We start from the raw sequence: 25,029 nt of genomic DNA, 5'->3' as shown, positions 1-25,029 counted from the left end.
TGGGAAGACAGGGGCTTGCTCCCCACATTGGCTGTACTGGACAGCTTGCCCCTTGTTAAAAACACTTACCTTTCAGTTTTTTCAGTAGGTTGGACCCCAAGCCTTTTAACTTGATGGGTAACATCCGTGGCAAGCTAAAATTTGGAGACTAGTTGGAGCACCGAGAGGTTGCTTACTATCATAAATCCCCTGCACAGCAATATTTATTACATTGCTGTGACTATTTCCAACATATTTTTGAGAGTTGGAAAACAGTTTGGAGATGGCATATGCATTTTAGATGCCTCTAACTTTCAGGAATTTCTCTGACAATGCAATAAAACTGTGCTGCCTTGGAGTTTTTGAGTTTTTTTATTACAATTATAAAATAATTATAGATATTACAGTTAGAGTTTTAATACCCTTCAGCAAAAAAGCAAGTTAATATAAACAATTTTACTCAATGAATTCTATGTGTATAATACAAACATTTGGAAAAGTGTTCCTGATTTTGCATAGCTGTCCCTGCTTATTTTTATCTTTATCCCCTGTTCTTGACGCAAGAGTTTAACTATGTTACAAACTCAACCAAATGAAATTAGAAACACTTCAAGAAATATTTAACAGGTTTCTTTGCAAAGTTGCTGGTGATGGCAAATATTTTCGCTTCTTTTTCTACTTCAGCTCCATAAATGGTTCTGTCTTCATCAGTAGCACAATTAAAAGTTTTAAACCATAGAAATTAAGATCTCATAGTTCATTTGTGATAGCTTTAATAGTGTAATTGATGTTTTATTTTCATTAGAAAAGTGCACATTCTGTTTTCTAGCCCTAGGAATGAAAAAAAAAAACGGGGTTATTCTGGTTGAACAAATTTATTGTCATTTTTCATTACAGTAAGCAAAACAGCATTAACCTTAAAAAGACAATGTCGTTTTAATGCAACTCAGAAACAAGCTTAACCTACATTTGTCATGTAGCATCAAGAGATAGCTTCTTTGAGGTGAAGCATAGCTACTAAACTATTTTCTTGCAGTAATGAGAATATCCTTGTTAATTATACAGGAGGCAAAGGACAAGATAAGAACTCTTACATATAGACGCATTACATATAGAAGCATGTCCAAGAGATGTAAAGCTATGTTAATTTTAAAGGAGGCAAAGTGAAGACTGACTTCCCATTTTGTGGCTTGTCTAGTTATGATTGAAAACAGCTTATTTAGTGAATCCTTATTTGCAATGACATATGTATACATCGTATGCAAATTGTGCCAAGATGATGATGATAATGATGTTTGACTATTGCTCAGGTCGTTGGATTTCAAGTGCACTAAGAAAGAAGAATTCTGAACATAGTGAGCAACAACTATTCGTAAGTATTTTAAGCAATTATTGTTTTCTACATGTATTGATTTAATGCTAAATAGCTCAAGACTGAAGTCTGGATCACAGCAGGAACTCACATTTGGACATCATTCATATTGAAGTCTGATCACTGGTAAATGCAGACAAGTCAGTCTGGCACACATGCTGCATCACCATACCTGTAACTGCCCAGAAGAAAAAAGGAAAGGCAGGAAACAGAATGGCAGGTATAGACCCAAAGAGAAGAGAAGGAAATGGGCAAGAACCAACAAGGCGTAAAGTATTATATGAAGACAATAATGGCACTGATGGTGGTGCAACCAGTCTCATGTGTAAAGGTTAACGACATTAACGGTAGGACCAGAAACGAAGAAGCCTTTCTTACCACAAAAAGGAATATGTTAGGAAATGGGAGAGAGAAAGAGAGAACAGCATGCTGAAACAAACTTATCTTAAATTGCCACCTTGTTTAAAGTAAAGCTTGCACAAAGAAAATTCCATGAAAGTTCAAATGACTGTTTGGCGGAAGGCTACAAACTGGATGCTCTACACTTCAAGGGAAGTAGAAATGATGTATGCAAGCCTCTGTATAACAGTGATGGCTATGTACAGCATGTAGGCAGAACTTCCTTCTGTATCTTAGTTCCTAGAAATTGATTGCAAGTTATGTCTGCTTGCTGTAAATAACCAAAGCTATTTAAATGCACTAAACTCTTACCCAGAAATCATTCCTAATGTTAAAACACAATCACTAACCTTAAAACACTGTCCTTAACCCTAGCTGTAAAATTCTGTCCGAAACCCTAACACCTAATCATAAAACTGCTTTCTAATCTTAAACTCAGCCTTAATCCTAATGCTAAAACCTTTGCCCTCACCCTAAAACCCCTCCCTGTCTCTAAAACGCTGATCCTAATAATAACTCTAAAACCGCCTCACAATCTAAAACTTAATCCCTAACCCTAAAGCTCCCTCTCTAATCCTAAAATTCTGACCATAACAATAAAACTTTCTGATTAACCTTAAAAGTCTAACTTCAGCACAAGAATTGACTTTAAAATACAATAAAGTGAATCGGCTACCTACAAGTTATGCTTTTCCTATTTTAACTCTGAAGTGGCACACTTGTCTTTCTTACCATAACTCTCAGTTGTACCTGTTCCACACATCCTCTACTTACATGCTATAAGCAAACTTATCCATGTAGCTGTCAAGAAATAGTCATGTTGCAAATTATAGCAATAACATTTTAACAATGACTTGTATTACAATGAAACAGAATTGCTTTGCTTTGGAAAGCCCAATATTGCATCTGACTTCTAGGGAGGGCAATGAACACAATCTTATCTAGAGTACAAATGTTGTTACAACCTGAAGTTTTAATACTAGACGTTTCTGAAACAGAAACAGTATATATAAGAACAGTTAACATCTGATTAGAGCAGTTTCCACAAATGTGTGTCCTCTATATTTTTTGACTACTTTTATTACTGCTTACAAATTGAGTTTGTTGCAGGTAGACTTATTTGTAAATGTTACCTGTTGGAATTTTAATTTGTTTACTGTCAAAATTAAAGGGTTAAGGATATGGGGGTTGGGTGTTAAGGAAATGAGATAAAGAGTTGTAAGGAGGTGGGTATGTAGAGGGAGGAGGATTACACAAGGCTCTGTAGGAGAATGACTGGTTTCTTTGAAGTGAGTGCTTGGAATACATCAGTTACTTTTATCTGCCTTTGCCCAAACACCCTGATTTGGTGGTTCAGGTAGTTTTCTGAGCACCAGGAGGTAAGTACAAGGGGCTTGTTTGGGGACTGGATAGGTATTAATTTATATTTTATAAGTAGTCAAAGTATTAGTGTAAGGGTAATTGAAGCTTATTTTGTGCCAGAATTGGTTTGGGGGTTGTGGTAGTTATATTGTGGGATATATGTTGTGCAGAGGATTTGCACAGTACAGACTTAATCCAAGTAGCATGTAGATTATTTAATTTGTAAAAGGGATGAATGGGTAGTTATTTTGAGTTATGTTTTGTTGTAATGTCAGGCTTCTTACTTGCTTGTTGTTGTTGTGGCATAGCATAGACTAAGAACTGTGTGAGTTTTTTTTTTGTTTTTTTAATAGTGAGGAGCAGATGGGGGGTTGAGGGTAGCAGGCCTTAATCCAGCAGTTTCGGCAGGGTGGGTAGTCAGTTGGTTAATAGTCAATTTAGGTAGACTATCTTAGTTTATAATAAGATAGGTTTTAGGTTAGTGATGTGCAAGTTTGGAGTGTTAGAAATCTGTTTGTCGAGTTTGAGTGACTTGGACTTGCCCAAAAGGGTTGCTAGGCAAGGTAGGAACATAGGTGGAATTAACAGTTAACTACAGGCAGTTAAACACTGTGCTTCAGCAAGAAATTATCTCATGGCTGTTACTGTTGAAGGGACCTCATCACACTGATCAAATGATCAGAATTTCACAGAATGTCTGATTTTACTGAATAACTTGGGTATTATCTTGTGATAGTTATTGTGGCCAAGGGCCTCTTCATATGAATCAACTGACCAGAATTTCACAGTATGCTCAATTCTGCCCTGTAACTTGGGTATATTCCTGATTCAGTCTGTTGTCAGTAACTTATGGGGGAAGCGATACAAATACTGTCAGTAAGGCATGCTCAATAATTACATCACACAGTACATGGATATTAATGCAAAACCTGTTGCTCTTCCAAATTCATAAATGTATAGTTTTATTAAAATTTGAGGTCTGGCTAGTCCTGTCAAATGGTGCTGGATAAGTAAGACATGTAACAGCAGACTTGTAACTTAAACAGGCTTACTGTTACATAAGTAAATGCAGCTTATTTTTCCAGACATCACAGTCACTTTGAGAGATACAACAGGAGTGATGTCATCCTTAAAGGTCAGAAAGTGACTGAATACAGCTTTGTTGTTATAACCATCAAAATTGATCCTATTGGCATTATTCAAGACAATCACAATACATGCACTATCTGAACAGCCTTTATTCAGATCAAGTCACAATAAGAGCAGTAATGCTATATTTAGAGAAAAATCACAGGGTTCTGTTTACTTACATGGCAAACATTTTTTTTCTAAATTATACTGTTCACGGAAAAAGGAAATAACTAATGTTAAGATCTGTTTAGTACTGAAAATCAAAATGATTTCATATGAGTAATCAGACCAATGAATTTTATTACAATGTGGTATGGAGTTAGATATCCAGGCGAGATTTTGTCAAAAGATAATAAAATGGTCATTACATCAAAACTTCATGCAGCTGTAAGGGGGCATACTTCCAATTTCCCATTTTGATGCAACCTCAGAGATAAATGGAACAGTTAGACAGATACCACCCAGAAATAATTTTGGTGACTGATACAGGCAGCACATCCATAATATACGGAGAGATAGTTATGGGGGATAGGTTTTAGGAAGGTTATCCTGGTGATGTCTTGGTTAGGTAGTTTTATTTACATAAGGTAGACATATTAGGCTACATATACATAAAAGGAAAAAAAGGGGGGAGTAACAAGAGGGTTTCTCATAGCTTATGCTTTAATGTATATTTGTGTCTTGCAGGATGGTGGATGTTATTATGCTGAAGGATTACAGGACTAACCCAGTAGTCCAAGTAGAGGCATTGTTCCATAAGGTAGCAGCAGTCAAACATCCTGATCCAAAGCATATTGAGGGAGAACCTGAGACAGAACGAGGGTGCAGAAGTCACAGAAAGAGGAAGGCAGATGGTTTTTTGGAAGTCCAAGAGAGACTGTAAGAGAGAATTACCACATGAGTTGGGTGAAGCCATAGCAGCACCTCAAACTTCTTCAGTTAGTAGGTTTCACCAGACTGCCCAAATTCAGTTTTCAGTCAATGGCAGTTCCAGAAGAAATGTAGATAATTGCCAGGATGCAGCGGGATGGCTAATAGCACAGTCGTGGTCTAGGTCTCCAAGAAAGCCTTATATTTTAGCTGTCTCTGCTTTTATGGCATTTAGGCAACAGCTCACTGTTTAACAGTGGAGAAAGTCTATAAGTTTAGTAGGTCATTATTTGCCTTATAGGTGGGGTTTGGGTGAAGCAGTGCATATTGTTGGGGTACACATGGTGGCTCTTAGTGTTATGACTGTTGGGTTTGTATAATGTTGCTAAACATTTGGGGATTTTGGAAATGATGAAGCTGGGAGGGGGTGAAGGCTGCTGGTTTTGATGGGAGGCTTCCATTAGGCAGGTTGCTATTAAAAGTAGTTTTGGTGGGTTTTTGAGTAGTTTATATATATATATATATATATATATATATATATATATATATATATATATATATATATATATACAAATATATATATATATATATATGCATATGTATTCTGAATTCAGAATACTCCATTTGCACAACTGCTTGACTGTATTACAGTTGAATATTCATGTGATCTCATTATTGTGTTTGGCTTGTTTCAGGTAAGTGATAGTGTCTGTGTGTGCTGATATGGGTAAATTGGATGCACTTCTGGAAACCATTGCTGGTGTAATTTCTAGCATGTGCTTGCAGTGATTCCTGTTTGCAGAGAGCTATCTCCCTTCTTTGAGTTGGTATGACTGTGGAATTGGCATATTTATATCTAGGAGGGAGTGGTGGGCTTACCTTTTCTTCCCCCACAATAGCATTACACACACACACACACACACACACACACACACACACACACACACACACACACACACACACATGTTTTCAACTTCCCTCTTCCATTGTGGCCCAGATTGTGACTGAAAAGTCTGAAAACGACCAGATTCACCTGCTCAACAAGTAAATTAAAATGCTGAGATACAAGTTGTCCTTTATTTCCTCATCAAACTTCAAAGGGAAAGGAATAGCTTTTTCTTGAATTTTAATGAAAAACAAATTGATCATATGCTGGAATACACATTCCAGGCCCTATGGAAATCAAGGAACAGGACTCTCTGTATAATGGTGCCTGTAATATTCCCTGACCCATGTAGGGCTACCTTACATACAAAATTTGTACAAACAGCCATGTAACCAAGTCTGTCAAGGGTAGATAAGGAGTATAGGAGACATGAAGGCTCTGAATATGTACAGGCTGTACCACACAGAACTTAGGGCGTATATAATCTAGAAATACAGTATTTTGAGAGGGATGCCGGGGAATTGAAACTAGAAGAAAGGCAGGAAAGCACTTAATAGCATACAAACATACATACATACAAACAAATACATATAAATATTTCAGGCATATCCTGCCAATATACCAAAATAGATATTCCCATAATAAGTGTCCAGGTAATTTATTAAAATATCTAAACTTGTGCTGGCTTTAGTATAATTCGGTAGTCTATTCCATGTATCAGTACTCTCACAGAATCAATTAGCACACCTTTCATTCATAAGTTGTAGACTAGCTTCAGGTCAGTGATAAGAACTTTTTTCACCAGTAAGTTGGTAGATGCCTGAAACTCTTCATCTTCTTTGTAAATGATCGTGCATTCTGGAAAGAGGGTTAAATAGCATTAGGTTCGAAGGCAAGTGTAGAATGGGAGGTTATTGGTAAGTGACTGGCAGAGACACAGAGCAGTGCTCTGTAGCTAGAAAGAATCAACAAAGTGCTATCTGATGACTACATTGTGTGTTGCTATCCAAATCTGCACACATTCATTATTAAGTAGCATTTACATAAAGGAATGTATTAAGAATTCTGTACTTACAAGACCACTAGTACTGTGCCAAGCTGTAATTACCATCAAGCATTGAGTAAGCAGCATCATCTGAAAAACAGAAAAAATAAAATATAAATAATCTGGCACCTGCTAACACTCTCTTACCTGATATAGCATTCACCTTCAGGGAATGCATACATTTTCCAGAGAAATAAATGACTTTATTGCCTTTTTCTATCTTAAATACTGTGATTTGTTTTATTTACCTTGTGTTTTACTTGTATTCTGTTTTTAACTGCATATAAAACTTGAAAAGAGACCACGGCTCTGTCTCTTGTGAGTCAGGCAGAAATGTTTTCCCTCACCCTCCCACCCGGTTACTGTAATGTTCTTAAACACCATTGTCTTTCTAGTTGCCTTCCCATTATGTTAATTTGACCATATATCTCATTTCCTCTCTGTTTTTACTGACTTGTGTGAGTAAGCACAACATTATCATTTTGTGAAATCACTCCCCTTCAACTATTTAAATTTATTGGCCATCCTATTGTATTCCATAGTACCAGAATAAAAAAGTGACCACCCCCTTTCAATCTATCTTGCTGTTTTAAAAATAGTGACTCTCTACTAAAACATAACTTTTTAGACAGGTAAAACTTAAGTTACCTACTTTCACATCTAACTCCTCTAGTGCACACTGCAGTGTTTAGGATAAACCATTTTTTTTCATCTTACCTTTAAGCATCCCTGTGACTAGCACTTGATTTAAAAACTGCTGGAAAGCACTAGGAAGTCTTAAACTGATACAAGCACTCAGCTCTCCTTGTTAATAAGGAGAAATTAATCGTAGGCACTAAACAGCCTATAATTGCAAAGTACCTTGCTAAGGTAAGGGAAAACAGCTCTTGTACTTTACAAAAAAAAAGCACCAAACCAGTCATGTCCAAGGGTCAGCTTCTAGTGATTTCCCCTGTCCAACTGGTGAATCTGGGCATACTGGGGCAATGCAGCAATTGCCTCGTGTACACAGACAACCCTCTCCTCCTACCACCCAACAGAACAACCTGTAAGAGATGCACTTACATAGCCAAACTGGAAGCAAAGCTCTCTCCACCCAAGATTGTGCTAGACAGTCAAGAGAAGGTTAACACCTGCACTACACCTCAAGCAACACATAGCCCTTCTAAACCCACACCACCAACACCTACACATAGCAACACTAAACCCACATATGTGGAGGCCCTTAACAGTAACCTGCCCAAGAAACAAGGACCTCTGAAGCTGAAACGCAAACAAACACCAATCACAACCAAAGTGCCACATAGCTCACAACACCAGTGTGCCACCCAACAACAGCCCCTAAGGTAAGACACTATACCCAACACTTTAGTCATAGCTGACTCTATAGTCAGGCACACTGATGTCCCACTCACCAGGCTGAACAAGAAGAAAATTACAGCCAGCCTAGACCTGGTCATTACCAACATGGGAAATTGAAACTACACACCTATGGTCACCCACTCACTGGTCAGGTCTAACAATAAGCTAATCCCCCTTGACATCCACATCCCACCCCCACCCCCCAGTAAGGAAACTTCTGTAAAAACCTTTTCCAAAGCCAACTTCATGGTACTCAAGTCAGAAGTGGCAAACTTCATGACACACATGCAGAAGGGAAATTAAAGTTCGACTGCTAAATCCTACACTAAGGCACTGTACGAGCACATCCACTCGTGCATGAATCATGCCATCCCCAATAGAACCAAGACACTCTCCTCCAAAAAAAGGAAGCCAATCTGGTAGTCCCTTGCCATAAACAAACTTTACAACAAAAGGAAGAAACTGTTGCAGAAAAGAGGAAAATCCCAGGATGCAAAAAACTCCCTTAGCAGCCTCAGTAAGAAGCTGAGATCCCTCATAAAATCCTTCAAAGCTAGTTACGAAAATAAAATTGCCAAAGATTCCAAAGACAACCACAAGGCATTCTATAGCTATGTCAAGAATCTAAATGGCAGTGCTCAGATCTGCTCTGAGCTACAACAGAATGGCATTAAATATACTGATCCGAAGGATATTGGCAATATCCTGGCAGATTGATTCAGTGCAAACTTCACCCCCTTCCCACCCCCTAAAGGGCCCATCTCAATACCGAAAGATTGCCAAATTCTTGTAATAATGGCCACACAGGTAAAAAAATGCACTCTCCAAAGCTAAGAATACAGCATCCATGGGACCAGATGACATCCCAGACTGTGTACTACATGAACTACAAAATGAACTGGCACCTCACCTAAGTGTCATGTTTAATCATAGCCTCACCTCAGGCTTTGTGCCCACTGAGTGGCGCACAGCTACAGCTATCCCACTCCACAAGGAAGAATCCACCTTGGATCCCGGGAACTACCGCCCCATCAGTCTGACGAGCCTGATCTGCAAGGCCATGGAACATATTATTATGGAACTTATAAACAAAGACACTGGCAATCTTCAAACACTGGACCCCATGCAGTTTGGGTTCGTGAAGGGCCGATCTTGTCTCCTGAACCTGATTGACTTCTTTGAGTCAGTCTCCAGAGCTGTGGACAAGGCTAAGGTGGTTCACACAGCCTATCTGGACCTTGCCAAAGCCTTCAACACCATCCCCCACTCTGGAATTACTAAGCAGGGCATTAATCCCTAAGTCACTCGATGGGTTACCAACTGTCTTACTGACAGAACCCACACTGTAAAAGTAGTTGACTCTAAATCCAGCACCAGCCAAGTGACAAGTGGAGTACCTCAGGGTTCAGTCCTGGGACCACTCTTGTTTGACATCTACTTCTCTGAAGTACAGGCCAGCACTAAGGGTCTCTGGATAACAAAGTTTGCAGATGACTGCAAACTGGGAGCCATTACTGAATCCCCAAATAATGTGGATATTCTACATATGGGCCTTACAGAAACAGATGCTTGGTGCCAGAGCCATGGGCTCAAGCTCAGTGCCAAGAAATGTACAGTTCTCCCCTTTGGGAAAAAACATGTACCCGTGAATTACCACATAGGTGGCATACACTAAACACCAAAAGTATGATAATAGATTTATATTTAGGAACACAGGTGGACAGTGGTCTCACCTTCGATAACCACATCACCACAACAGTCAGGAAATCCTTCTAAGTGGCATATCCCATCAGTAAGGGCTTTTCATCCGGAAAAAAGGAGGTCATTGTCCCACTGTACTCATCTCTCATTAGACCCATTATAGAATACAATGCCCCGTTTGGCATATACCTCTTAAGACATCTACAACAACTGGAAAGGCTGCAGAAATACCTCACTAAAAGAATTACTGGCCTAAAGCAGATGCACTATGCTGACTATCTAAAAAAACTCCACCTATACTCTGTTGCATATCGTCTACTCAGAGGCTATCTCTGCTTAACATATAAGACCATGTCAAACCCAGAGCTATTGGACATGCTACACTTAAAGAAATCCCGATCCCTCAGAGACATACGCTCCAGAGATCTAAACCTTGTCATCCCAGACTCTGGAATAGACTGCCCATACATATCAAGCAGAGCACCTCTTTGGCCCTCTTCAAAAAGAACCTTGATGATTGGATGGGAGATACGAAATTCACCCCGGGGATCACATCAGTCGCCCTGCTAGACAGGGGACCAGGGAAATAAATACTGTAGGAAGAAATAACCAGGGAATTGTTATGGCCAGGCTTGTATAGGCCCTAGGGCCGATAGCCTAGTACCAACCTATGAACCTATAATTGCCTACTTCTTGCATAATTAAGGAAACTGATGACAAGATATGCTCATACTGTTGACAGATATACTTCACTTAACATGGGCTAAACCAAAGAGTTATAAATCAGAGTAATGTTTACATCACTATACATAAAAAGAGTCTTACAGACTTTCTTAATACTTCAGAGCAATCTTTACATCACTATACATAAAAAGATTCTTAATGAAGTTCTTAATATTTCAGTGTAATCTTTACATCCCTATACATAAAAAGATTCTTAAAGAAGTTCTTAATATTTGATCTAAATTGTACATTTGGATCTCATGCTGTCTTTCGATAACATGCCAATAATCTTGTTACTTTGTGTGAACTGTGTTTTATATTTTACAGTTATAATCAAGGAATAACAGCCCATTGTCACTGCAAGTCAGAATTTACGATAGCAGTTTTGATTTGTAAATGGTATTCAACACTGATGTATAGATAGGGTGATGGGTACATAATATTTCAGAGGTGGCACTTGACCTTGACAATTTTAAGCAGTCATTTACAGATACACCACCTGCCAATACTGTTAAACTTATTACAATGCAATTTACTTTTCAGGATTTACTTATTATAACGATGTGTATATTACTGAAGTTTAATTTCATTCAAAGTTCTTAAAGTGTGAGAATTACACTGAAAGATGTCTAGGAGTTATTAGACAGGTCTCTTGGCCTGGTTTTGGCATTTTATACTGGTTTAAAAAAGTGGATACCAAATTTTGAATTCAATAACTAGCATCTTATTATCAGAAGAAGTTAAATGGAATCTGGCTTTACTAAGTATTGAACCAAATGTGGTTTATGTTATTATAGTGTATAACAAATTCCAGTATCACCACTGAAACATGACTTCTGGCAAGGACTTCATCATTAGAAAAAAGCTGAAAAGTAGCTCTTCCACTCATCACTGACAATTGTCACTAAATAGAAAAAATAAGGAAATTTTGTCTGCTGATGGTATTTCTGATATCTGGATGCCTTCAAGGAATTAAAACAAGATACAAAGTAAAACCATTAAAATAAAGCTAAAGTCTTGGAAAATTCACAGTGGGTCCTAAATGAATTTAGCATTCTGCTGCTGCTGTGTCTTTCGGCTTATCCCGGTTAGGGGTCGCCACTGCGGAACTCCAGTCCGCTAATGTTTGGTAGTGGATTTTTACGTGCCAAGTTACCAGCCCTGACGCACAACCTTCAACGAAGGCACTCCCATTCATGCATGCCTCCCCACAGAAGACGCTCCAGCTGAGAGCCGAACGCGACGTCTAGATGTGAGGCGACAACGCTACCGCTCACCACTACCGCAAACCACAAATGAATTTAGCATTCTACTGGAGAAAAAAAATGGAATTGTTCTCCATGCAAAACAAATTTGGCAGACTGCACACTAAAGTATTTAGGATAAGTGGAACACTAAAAGACCACATTAAATCTAATAAATTAGAAATAGAAGACACTTTCAGTAAGCATGCAGATGAATTGCAGGCTGTACAGAAGAAAGAAACAAAATGCTGGTACAAAAGAATAAAGGAATGCAAGAAGAGATGAAAAGACTGAATTTGAAGATACAGACAGATGTGAAAAATTGATATTCACAGAAATACCACAAAAGGCAGAGGGTACACACTGTATTGCAGAAAATGACTGGTATTCCCTTCATAGGCAGTATTAATTGAAATGGTGCCACTAACACAGTAGCAAAGAAAAAACAAGATTACATCTGGTTAAATGCCAAATATAATAAAAGAAGATGATTGTGTCAAGACCATGGCAAAAGGAAAGCTATTAAAAGAGAGAGACTGCAGAATATTTGTAGAAAATCATTACTCAAGCAACTCACACAGCAAAAGGAATAAATTTATCTGAATAACAAAAAAGTGTGGGGAAATGGCCTTCAATTCAAAATTTTCTATACAGCAATCCTCAAAACACTCTTTTCAGGAGGCACCATGACTTTCATTAGCTGTGAGCCATCAGCTGAACAAGTAAAGGAATATCATAATAAAATGAGGAATCAAGGGAAGGCAGAATAAACCAATGATAAAATGTGGACTCGAGGGAAGGCAGAATGAACCAATAATAAAATGAGGACTCGAGGGAAGGCAGAATGAACCAATGATAAAATGAGGACTCGAGGGAAGGCAGAATGAACCAATGATAAAATGAGGACTCGAGGGAAGGCAGAATGAACCAATGATAAAAGGAGGAATTAAGAGAAGGCAGAATGAACCAATGATAAAATGAGGACACGAGGGAAGGCAGAATGAACCAATGATAAAATGACGAATCAAGGGAAGGCAGAATGAACCAATGATAAAATGAGGACTCGAGGGAAGGCAGAATGAACCAATGATAAAATGACGAATCAAGGGAAGGCAGAATGAACCAACGATAAAATGATAAATCAAGGGAAGGCAGAATGAACCAATGATAAAATTAGGAATCAAGGGAGGGCAGAATGAACCAATGGCTATGCAGCACCATTCCAAAGCATCAGAAACTATACAAATATTTAATGAAAAATTTCTAGACTGTGACTGATGTACAACTAAGCAGGGAAGATTTTATTAATGCTAATGTATTTAAAAGAGCTAGAATGAAAACTAAAGTAATAAAAATCAACAATGTTAAAGGGATAGAGTGAAGTCAATGTGCAGGTATGTTCATAGGATCACAGGAAGTTACTAGGCTAATGGCCCTAAGGCCCTTACAAGCCTAGCCATGTTCTGCCCTTGTTTCCACAATCAGCACCTATTGCCCCTGTCTAAGAGAGACACAGGTGGAACGCCTGGGGTGAATTTACAGTTACCCATCCAATCATCCAGATTACACTTGAACAGGGCCAAAGAGGTGCTCTGCTTGACATGAACTGGAAATCTGTTCCACAGGTGTGGTAACCTCTGGGTGACAAATCTGTCCCTCTAGTAGGTTCTATTAATTTGACATACCAGGTTAAGTTCTTTAGAGTGAGTAACCCGTGAGCCATTGGACTTATGGATATGCAGCATTTACGATAAAGTAGAGTCAGAGATTGCCTTATACGCAAGGCAAACATCACCTCTGAGTAGTCTGTATGAAACAGAGTAAAATGAATGATTACAGACGATCCACTAACCCTGAATTCTCCTTGTGAACAACCTTTGTGGTCTTTCCAGTTGCTGCAGATATTTGGAAAGTTACATACCAAAAAGGGCGCTGTACTCAGTTATTGGGCTGATGGCAGAAGAGTACAGGGAGGTTGTAACTTCTTTTTTTTCTGGAAGCAATGCCCTTACTTATGAGATGAGCAATACAGAATGCCCTTTTTACCACGGTGGGGACATGGTGATCAATGACAAGGTTGCCGTCAACCTGTGTGCCCAGGTCTCTCATCACTGAGTGCATGCTTAGGGTGTTTCTACTGATGTGGTAGTTACCTAGAACATTGATTTACCAAAAGGTTGATAATACATTTTTTGCATTGAGTTTAAGCCCGTGACTTTGGCTCCAATCATTTGTTTGTGTAAGACAATCTTGTAGGATGTTGACATCATTTGGGGATTCTATGACTGCTATCAGTTTGCTGTTGTCAGCAAACTTTGTCACCCACAGACCTTTAGTTTTTGCTTGTACTTTGGAGAAACAGATTTAAAACAGTAGAGGTCCCAGGACTGATCCCTGTGGAACACCACTGGTTACAGGTCTGCTGTTGGTGGTGGAGTTCCCTATTTTGACTGTATAGGTTCTATCAGTGTGCCAGTTAGTGACCCACCTAATGATATAAGGGTTGATACCTATCTGGGTGAGTTTGCCATTAATGCCTGAGTGGGGAATAGTGTCAAAAGCCTTGGCCAAGTCCAGGTAGGCTGTATGCACAGGTTTCCCTTGTCCAGGGCTCTGGTGACTGTATCGAAGAAGGTTTAACAGGCATGATATCCCTTTGAAAAATCCAAACTGAGTAGAGTTAAGTGTTTGGAGATTACCTATATCTTTGTTGATAAGGTCCATGATGATTTGCTCCATGGCCTTGCAGATAAGGCTAGTCAGGCTAACGTGTCTATAGTTCCCGAGGTCAGTGGAAGCACCATCTTTGTGCAAGGGGATAACGGTGGCCATTTTCCATTCAGCTGGGATGAAGCCAGTGCTTAGACTATGATTGAAGAGAATACCCAATGGTGTTGCTAGTTCTTGTTGGAGTCCATGTAAGACACAGCCTGGAATGTTTTCATGTCCCACAGATGCTGTGTTTTTGGCCTTAGATAGGGTGTATATGGCCGGCTCTATAGAGATACAAGGTGGGGGACAGGTAGAAGGAATGTCATGGGGTATGTGTGGTGGGAACATGGGAGTGAAGTTTTCACAGAACCTGTCAACTAACATGTTTGCTATGTCCACCGGCTCAGTGTATATGATACCATTACCTACCAGTCTGGCAGAAATCTGTGTCTTACCTTAACAAAAGTACAGAGTTAATACTTAAAGAAAAAATGTCACAAAAAATGTGTAGTAAAGACAATATCAAAGCAAGGGGATATAATAGTAAGAGGGGAAGAATAATAAAGGAAAAAAGTGAAAAGGTGAGCCACAGTAAAAGTAAAATAAAGCAAAGTAGAGTTCTAATAGAAGACAGGGATATGTGAGAAACAGGATAAGATGATTCTCTATGACTGACAAAAGGAGCATAAGTAGAGCTTTTAGTAAAAGCAGCATTTCATAAGTAGAAAAAAAAGGAAAGTCATGAGGGGTAAACATGGAAAGATAAACTGAGAAGATAAACAGACACAGTCATGCAGGTGCATTGGAGCATACAATACAACGAAGACAGAAAGAGTAGAGCCAGTGGGGAGGAACCTCAAAACAGGGATCTAAAACTGTATATCGTTTTTGAAAAAAGAAGTTATGTCTTACCATAACATTCCATCTGTATTGTTGATCCTCGTTCAGTCATTACGCATGGGTATTGTTTCCGACCTCGGAACCGAGCCGGCCATTTTCCAAGCTTGCGTCAGCTTCAAACACTCGAGCTAAACTCTTACCCACAATCCCCCTCTCCCTGTTAACTCAGATTGAGTTTGCAAGTCAAAGAAGGTAGAGGCTACCTCTGGTCAAATAACCTAAAAGAACCGGATGGTGAGATCCACTAGAAACCACAGGAGGGGGAAGGAGGGAGGGTCGTAATGACTGAACGAGGATCAACAATACAGATGGAATGTTATGGTAAGACATAACGTCTTTATCTGATATTGCTAATCCTCGTTCATTCCTTACACATGGGACAGAGTCACCAGCAACCTCTATTCCTGGGAGGCTCTCATGGAAGGACATTCCTGAGCACCATAGAACAGAAAGATGCTCTTCCCCTGGAGGCCAAATCCAATTTGTAATGATTGATGAAGGTATGAGGCGTAGCCCAAGTTGCAGCTGCACAGATGTCATGTAAGGAAGCTCTGACATGGAAGGCAGCAGAAGTTGCCACCGTCCTTGTTGAATGAACTTTCATGGTAGTAGGCAACGAGATATTGCGTTGTGTATAAATAAAGGTCATACAGTCCTTCAACCATCTAGCTAATGTGAGCTTAGCAACAGCAGATCCTAATCTAGGCCCAGAAAAAGCCAAAAATAACTGGTCAGATTTACGAAAGGGCCTAGTCCTGTTTAAGTAAAAATGAATTTGTCTGTGGATATCTAGGGTATGTAGGCAATACTCTCATCTGTTTGAATGACTGAGAAAGAAAACTGGCAATTCAATGGCTTGATTAATGGACATTTCAGAGATCACTTTAGGCAGAAAAGATGGATTAGTTCTCAGGGACACTCTATCTCTATGAAAAATCAAGTATGGACACTTGATACATAGAGCTTGAAGCTCAGAAATACGTCTGGCAGAAATAATGCTGACCAAAAACAAGGTTTTCCATAACAAATACTTGAGGTCGCAAGAAGAGGCAGGTTCCAAAAGTGGCATTGTCAGAGCTTGTAGAACTAATGATAAATTCCATGGTTGAATAGGTTCTCTAAAAGGTGGCCTCAGATGATTCACACCTTTTATGAAGGTCTTGCACAATCTGTGGGACATAAAAGAGGAATCTTGGACACCCTCATGAAAATTAGAAATTGCAGCCAAATTAACTCTAATGGTACAGGCCGATAGAACCAATTGAAAGAGGTCAGCCAGATAGTCTAATATTATCAACACTGGTGCTGAGAAGGGATCTACTTGTTTATCTTTCAGCCAACAGGTAAATTTTTTCCACTTGCTCAGATAAGTAATTCTAGTGGAAGACTTATGAGATGCAATGAGAATATCACGTACTGGTAAAGAAAGATCATTCTGCCTGGCAATCAAGGGAATTGGAGTAGCCAAGCCGTGAGCTTCAGGCTGTTCAAGTTGGGATGAATCAGGTTCTGTGGATGTGAGTCAACTTTGGGGTTGGATGGTGAATCCATGGTCAATCCAGTAGGTGAGGCCAAAGGAAGGGGAACCAAATCTGTCGAGGCCAATATGGTGCTATGAGGATCACCTTGCTCTTCAACTGACGGGCTTTCTTCAGAAACTGAGGAATGAGGGGAAAGGGGGAAAATGCGTAAAGAATACCCAAGGGCCAATCGTGGACTAGAGCATCCCTGGGTGACTGTCCCGGAGGGGGAATCAGGATGAAGTAGTTGCTGCATTTGTAATTGGTCAGAGATACAAAGAGGTTGCAGCAAGGATGGCCCCAGTGGTGGAAGATCTCCGCTGCTATCAAGGGATTCAGGGACCACTCATGAGGTTGAAGAATGCACCTGCTGAGTCTGCTGAGTCTGTCTGCTATCACATTGGAACTCCCGGGAATATGCGTTGCTAGAAGAAAATGGTTGGTAGCCATTGCCCATTGCCATATCCTCATGGCCTCTCAACAAATGGGGTAAGATTTGGTTCCACCTTGCTTGTTGATGTACCAGACCACTGCCATGTTGTCTGATTGAATCACAGTTGTCACAGATGGCAGCAGGGGATGGAATGCTTGCAATGCCAGAAGCACCACCCTCACCTCTAGAACATTTATATGCAGATGGGCCTCCATTTCGGACCATGTGCCTTGGACTGTCTGACCCTGACATAGCCCCCCCACCCCATCAGGGAGGCATCCGTGGTCACTGTGGCCTTGGGTTCCTGGGGCGAGAAGGGGCGAGACCATTGTGACAGACTGTGTGTCATCCACCAATTTAAATCCTGTTTGCACCTGTGGGTTACTCGAATCATGGCTGAAAGAGGATGCTGAAAAGGATACCATTGGGTAAGCAGTAGCCATTGTAGAAGCCTCAGGTGAAACCTGGCCATGGGAACAATGGTGATGGAGGCTGCCATGGAACCCAACAGCTGTAGGACCAGGTGAGCCATGGATTTCTCCCTTGAAAGGATTGGAATCAGTTGTTGCTTTATCCTTAGAAATCTGTGCTCTGGAATAGCAGCTCTGCAGTTCTTTGTGTCCAAGATAACCCCTATAAATTCTGTCGACTAAGATGGGGTGAGATTGTATTTTTGCCAGTTTATGGTTATGCTTAGCCTTTGTGCAGTGAGGAGAGAGTATGCCAGGGCTTCTTCCAGTAGGTGTCTGGTGGGGGAGAAAATGAGTCAGTCGTCTAGGTATGGAAACACCTGGAATCCTTGAAGTCGGAAAGTGAGCTGTGACAACTGCCATGCACTTTGTGAACACTCTGGGGGCTGTAGAGAGTCCAAAGGGGAGTACTCTGAACTGGTAGTGACTGGCTCCTGCAAGGAAGTGCAGAAATCTTCTTGATGGCCTATCCACTTTTATGTGGTAATACGCATCTTGAAGATCTATAGAGCACATCCAATCGTCTTTTTCCAAAAGCGGGAGGATAGACTGTATTGTGACCATCTAGAATTTTTGTACTCTCATAAACTTGTTCAATACACTGAGATCCAAAATTGGTCTCCAGTCGCCAGTTTTCTTTGGCACCAAAAATAAATCTTGAGTAGAATCCGGATCCTATCTGGTCTGGAGGGACTATTTGGATGACTCTTTTTCTTAGCAGCTTTTCTATCTCTAGTGCTGCTTCTTCCCTTTGACTGGGTGGAACGTTGGGAAGGTTTTTTGAAGGGACAGGACAATGATCGAAGGGGATATGATAACCTCTGGTTATTATCCTTTGTACCCAAGAATTGTTGGTGATGGTTAGCCAGGCAGAAGGGTACAAGGAGAAATGTCCCCCCAACTACCTCCAGAGGAAAGGAGTTGGGCCACTCTTCAGGAGTGCTGGTAGGATTGACCAGGGAAAGAATCCCTGGAACCCTGGTTACACAGACCCCCTCTGCCCCGAAAGGAGCATCTTCCCTGTGAGTTTCTCCCTCTGCCTCTAGGGGAGAACTCAGCCTGTGTGTCACGGAAAGGACCCTGAGATTTCTTGAACCATATCTTCCCACTCTTTTGGTTTTGGGAGAAAGCACGTTGAGGGGAAGAATAATAGACACCTACAGCAGAAAGGGTCTTACCGTCCTGTTCACATCTGGTTAATGTGCTTTTAACTTTGGGCCCAAACAACAAGGAGGCCTAAATGGAAGCATTAAGAAAGGAAGCCTTAAAGAGTTCCGCGAAATTGCACAAGCGCATCCAGGTGTGTCGTTTCAAGACTGCAGCTGAACCTACTGCTCTAGCTGCTCCTTCTGATGCATGAGATATCAGTCACATAGAGGAGTTAGATATTGATTCAATGGTGGCCAACTGAGAGGCCACTTTGTCACGGACCTCATCAGACACGGCACCAGACAATGTTTCAGAGAGCTCAGAAATTAGATCCCTTTGAAGCCTGGTAAAGTGTGCCATATAATTCAGGGACCTGATAGCAAAGGTCGATGAAGCAAAGGTGTGCTTCCCTATCCTGTCCAGGGCCCGGGACTCTTTGTTAGGTGGATGGACATTCTGGCTTTCTTCTTCTGCCAGATCCTTTTTTGTTGGAGCTGCCACCACCAAAGCATCCACAGGAAGACCTTTGGACCCATGGGGATCCGGAGCAGGAGGGGACAAAATCTTATCTGGCCTCCGGGGAATAGCTTTGATGGTATCAGGAGCCTTCCAAGCATGCTGCACAATAAGCTGGACAAGTTCATCGGCAGGTGGAGTAACTCAGGAGGTAGGGGGCCGGGCGCAAAAGCCCTGCAGGAACACAGATTCCTCAGAGGTCAGATTAGAGGACTGCCAGTCACCTCTCTGTTTCAGGATTTCAAGGATATCACCAAAGGATACCTCAGAGGGTGACCAGGGGGATCCTTCCCCCTCATCAAAATCTGTGTCTTCAGAGAGGGACTCCTCTGTGGAGTTCATGTGCTTCCTCTTACACAAACTTTTTCAGTGGACCTCCTCAGTGGGAGAAGCTGGAGAAGACAGCCGAAAAGGAGATTTCTGAGAGGATAAGTCCAGAGGCCCTTGCACCCAGTGTCCACTAAGTGCGACTTGTGAAACCAGTGTACCAGAGGAGGGTGGAGGTATAGACAGTCTAGCATTGCCAGCAGCAGCGAAAGCCTTCTCCATCAGTTGGAAGGCTGATCCACCTGAAGAGGAGTGCATGTCTAGGACAGGGGTTACCCCTCCCCTAAGTGGCTCAGTCTGCCAACCCGGAGTCCCTGGATGGCTGTGGAGCAGCAAACTATGCAAGTCACAACTGACATCCTGGGTTGTAGCAAAACTTTCCTGTCACAGAGGCAAATGCGGTTCCTTAGTGAGATCCATAAAGGGAACCGCAGAAGGGGAAGACTGTGCTATATCCATGGACTTCAAAGGCAACAAAGGAAGAGAATAATTAGGGGTCTTTGGAAATGGATGATCACCTCCCAAGGAAGGGTAGTTCTTGAGGGGTGGGCTACCTCTGGCCAAGAGCACCTGATCCACAAGACGCAACACATCGTGTTCGGAAAGGCTTCCAGTGGACCTCACAGAGACTGAGGGAGAAACAGGCCTGTCCACAGAAGAGGCAAACTATGTGCCCATCTCACCCGTCCGCACCAAGGACAACGGTGCCGAGAGCGAGTGGACTATGGGTGCTGAAGTGGTTGTTGCTACCGAAGCTGGAACTGACAAAACTGGAGTCAACAATAAAGGCATCAGTTCCGAGGAAGATCTCGGAGTCGACATGGTCAAAGTATGCGCCGACTGAATGGTCGGTGCTGATACAGTGGTAATAGTCTGAACCAAGGAGCCCCTCAGTGCCGATATAGTGAAAGCTGCAGGAGAAGACAGAGCCAAGATCACTAATGGAGCTGAAGGCCCCGGTGCTGAAGGTCTAGGCACCGAAAGCACTGGGGCTGACTGAGAGAGCTCTGGAGCCGAAACTTTAGCCTTTTTTAGGTTTTGATTAGCGGAAGTCCCCAGCCGGGGACGAAGGCAAAGATTTAGCCTTGGTAGGAACATCCAAGATTTTCTTATGGGCTCTAGGAGGGGTTGAGGTCTCCGACCCAGAAATAGCCTCTGAAAAGGGAGATTTAAGAAGTCCCTTCAGTAATAGCTTGTTTTTCCTTTCCAACAAGGTTCTATTCGAAAAGTTCTCACAAATAGTACAGGGCGGGACAACAGACAAGTAGGACGCTCCCACATAATAAACGCACAAAGAGTGTGCATCAGAAGTAGGTAGTTTGTGTCCTCAATCAGAACACCGCTTAAACCCCGGACTACCTTTCTTATCTGCCATGAAAGCAAATTAATTAATAGAAAAAGGTACCAGCAATGGTACAAAAGAATACCCGAAGGTATGAGAAAAAAGTGAAGGATTACCATTGATAGTAAAGAGAGAATACCTTGTGGTAAAAAGGTAGAGAAAGAGCAGAAAAACCTGAAGAAAATATGTACGCTAGATGCGATAGGGTAAGAGACAATGAAATATAAACTTTCTGACAGAAAAGTAATGTGAAAAATTATTAAACAACAAACAACTGTACTTAGCTCAAGAGAAGTAGCTTGACACGACCGAATGGCAACGTGGCAAATGAAATCTGAGGTAACAGGGAGAGGGGGATTGTGGGTAAGAGTTTAGCTCGAGAGTTTGAAGCTGACATGAGCTTGGAAAATGGCTGGCTCAGTTCCGAGGTCGGAAACAATACCCATGCGTAATGAATGAACGATGTTTAACAATATCAGATTAAATGTTATAATATGGAAGCTTGGGGCGGGGGAGTTAAAAATGAAACTAATGTGGACAGTAAAAGATTACATACATAGCACAGTATTATGAATTAATGCAATAGAAGCCAGCCAGACAATTTCAAACAAGCTTTCCAGTTCATTATAAGTCAGATGTTTACTGAGTGAACTGAACTAGAGGAAGGAGTGATGTGTCAACCCGGAGCTGGGATTCAGACAAACCTTGGTACAGGAAAGCTCTGTTGAGCTGACTGTTGGCTCTACTGAAAAAAAAAAGCAATAACCTGGAAGTGGAAAACAAGCATAGTGCCAACCACAGAAGACATGGTAAATATTGTGGATGGATTGGGAAATGAACAAAGAAAAAAATGAGCAAGGGAAACAGACATTACTTAAGTGTGTGGTAAATGTGATGATAGTTAAAAAAAAAAACAAGCTGAACTGGGAAGAAAGAGAGAATATGTGAGGCTCTGGCTGGCAGGCAAGACAGAAAGCACATAGAATCAATCCCATAGTCTGGAAGTAAGAACAGAAGGATGCATTACATGTTCAGAATGGAAGAATTGTCAACTCAGATTTGCAACTTTGATTGGTTACACAGCAAATATATTCAGACACCCACATGCTTTGCACTTTTTCACATTATCAGGTCTTTTTTTTCCCAATCTGATTCAAAATTTTGCTTTCATTGATGGAACAAAGAATTTCAATGGGAAATTTGTTTAGCAACTCGCTTAAAAATACATAACTTGCAATAATAATAATAAAAAGAAATCACTATATCCAGAACAATAAGAAAATCCCAAATGTACATTAGATCTCACCACAAGTTTATAAAAGAATCCAAACTTTGCATCAGTAAAGGACATCTGCAGTGGTGTAAAATGGCAGAAAATACATTCTCTATATTATACTAAAAAAAAAAAAAGATCGCTCTCACTTACTCAAATGCTCGCTAATAAATGTTACAGTTAAGGACAGCCCTGTGGCACTGTCTTTAATGTGTATATACAATAAAGTTTCTTGTAAAAGAAACACTATAAACTAGTCCAGATTACAGAAAAGTGCAGTGAAATCTCTACAGATTTTGGGGGTGGTTGGATCTCCCCCCCGCATAAGCAATTAAACACAAGTACTATTAGCTCAGCAATATCAGCTGAAAAATAGCCCATCATATTAATGATGCAATGTTTATGATCCAGTGAAATCTAGACTAGCTTTGTATATATTTACAAATACCAAGATATATTGGTATTCAAGTGAGATGTCACTGACTGGAGAATTATACAACTTGTTAGGTGTAGCACAATTTAGGACTGGCTGTAAATAGACCAAGTACTTTAGGTAATACACCACACACACACAGGTGATAATGGCTGGTGATGACATGTGGTGTAAGTCTCAATATTGGTTACACTACTTACTTTGTGTTGCAGGAGGTAGAGGTGCTTCTCGCCTATAAAGTAAAAAACGAAAAGACTGTAGTTTATAAAATGTATTAGCTCTCTAAAAGTAATGCTAAGTTCTTATATTAGAAAATCTAGCAGTAGACAATTCACAGAAATAAAAATAACACTGGTTACTGTAAGAAAAAAATCTATACTTTCTGCTAAAATTCTTTGTTCATTGTTTAGGAAAGGGTGCACTTGAAAAGTTCCTTGGTCAGTAAAACTCTGACACAGACAGACAGACAGACAGACACACACACACACACACACACACACACACACACACACACACACACACACACACACACACACACACACACACACACAAATCAAACTAAGAATGTTACACCTTTAATATACGCACTATATAAAACTTGTATTAAAAAGTCAAGAGTGCTGTCCCATGGAAAAAGAATCCTCCAACTTGGGTGACTGAATCGGTTACACTAAGTGCTTTTTGAAATGGGCTTAGAATATAACAACCTTCCATAAGACATTCATGTCTCAAAAGGTTGAATTAATGTACAGGAGCAGTTTAGGAAAAAATGAGTGGTTATTCCTGGCACTTAGTCCACTAACCGAAAAAATGAAATAAAAGTTTCATCCTGCTATCATGTTTATCACTCACTTAGTAAAACTCCCACTAGAACTAATCCTGCATATTTTTTTATAAAATTAAAATGGAAAAACACTGCAGTTCCTGTATTAAACTGCTTGTATAACTCATTTATTCATACAGCATATGACTGAATAGAATAGGACCGAATATGTATTATTCATATAGTATTATGCACACTGTTTGTCTTATCTCTCCCTCATTCTTGTTGCTGATACTTTTCCATAAATGCCTGAAAGCAAGACTGGATGACTTAACTAAAGTGGACATTTTCAGCTTTGAACATGATTTAGAAGAAAAGTTACATGGTTAACCTTCCCTTTTCCCCTACCTGAAGTCTCTGTTATTTCGCACTTCAGTTTTTTGTCTTCTTCCCTTTTCTCAACCTTCAGTTTGGCACAGGGCCTGTACATATCCTGCTTGAGTAGTGGGGACAACTGTTTTCCTATAGTTAGACAGACACCAAGAGAAAAAAGGGCTCTCTGTTGAAATGTCTGCACTCGAAATGCCGAGTGCGGAAATACCAAAAGAAAAAGGTTGAAAACTGAGAAGAAGAGCAAATCTCTGCACATCACTCTTCTCTTTTAAACTACAAGTCCCTGAACCTCTTGATGTGTGCGGGGGGGGGCAAGCCCCCCATAACCTCTGAGCTATGCCAACTCTGAGACTGGTATACTTTGGAGAAAAGGGAATATTCTGAGAAATAGCCATTTCAGACTTAGTCCATTTTTTGGCCATTCAGTCTCCACGTTTCAGGACTCGCTCTAGTGAGTCCCAAAATTTCAAATGATTACAAAAAATGCTCCCTGCAAAAAAAGTCACAAGTTTATCTTTTAAACTCAAAGCCAGAGTCCCACTGTAGAGTAAGAAGGCTTGAAAAAGAAATGTAGATTTTTACGTGTAGTCACTTGTTATTGAGACCCCAAAGTACAATACCATTGGCTCGCTCTCTCACAAAGTGTGTTACTTTTGCTCGGTATATTATAACACTGCTAGACCTTTTACATTGTGATCTAAGCTACTCTTCCAGCAACAGCTGC

General features: G+C 40.5%; 1 protein-coding gene across 1 annotated transcript in view; it reads right to left on the bottom strand.

Moving 5' to 3' along the window:
• Positions 1-332: 332 nt before the first annotated feature.
• The window catches only part of PSTPIP2 (proline-serine-threonine phosphatase interacting protein 2), a 1,323,814-nt gene continuing 1,299,117 nt past the window's right edge, over positions 333-25,029 (bottom strand). The window contains exons 13-15 of the mRNA XM_044078135.1: positions 23,350-23,381; positions 7,075-7,134; positions 333-810 (exon numbers count right to left, since the gene is read on the bottom strand). Coding sequence (XP_043934070.1) covers positions 7,082-7,134; positions 23,350-23,381 — 85 coding nt within the window. The 3' untranslated portion in view covers positions 333-810; positions 7,075-7,081. The remainder of the gene's footprint in view (positions 811-7,074; positions 7,135-23,349; positions 23,382-25,029) is intronic.

The sequence above is a fragment of the Protopterus annectens genome, chromosome 1.part1, assembly GCF_019279795.1.
Source record: "Protopterus annectens isolate FY-2018-M chromosome 1.part1, PAN1.0, whole genome shotgun sequence".
Lineage (NCBI taxonomy): Eukaryota > Metazoa > Chordata > Ceratodontiformes > Protopteridae > Protopterus > Protopterus annectens.
Note: the sequence above shows the minus strand (reverse complement) of the source record. Positions and strands in the feature narration are given on the sequence as shown.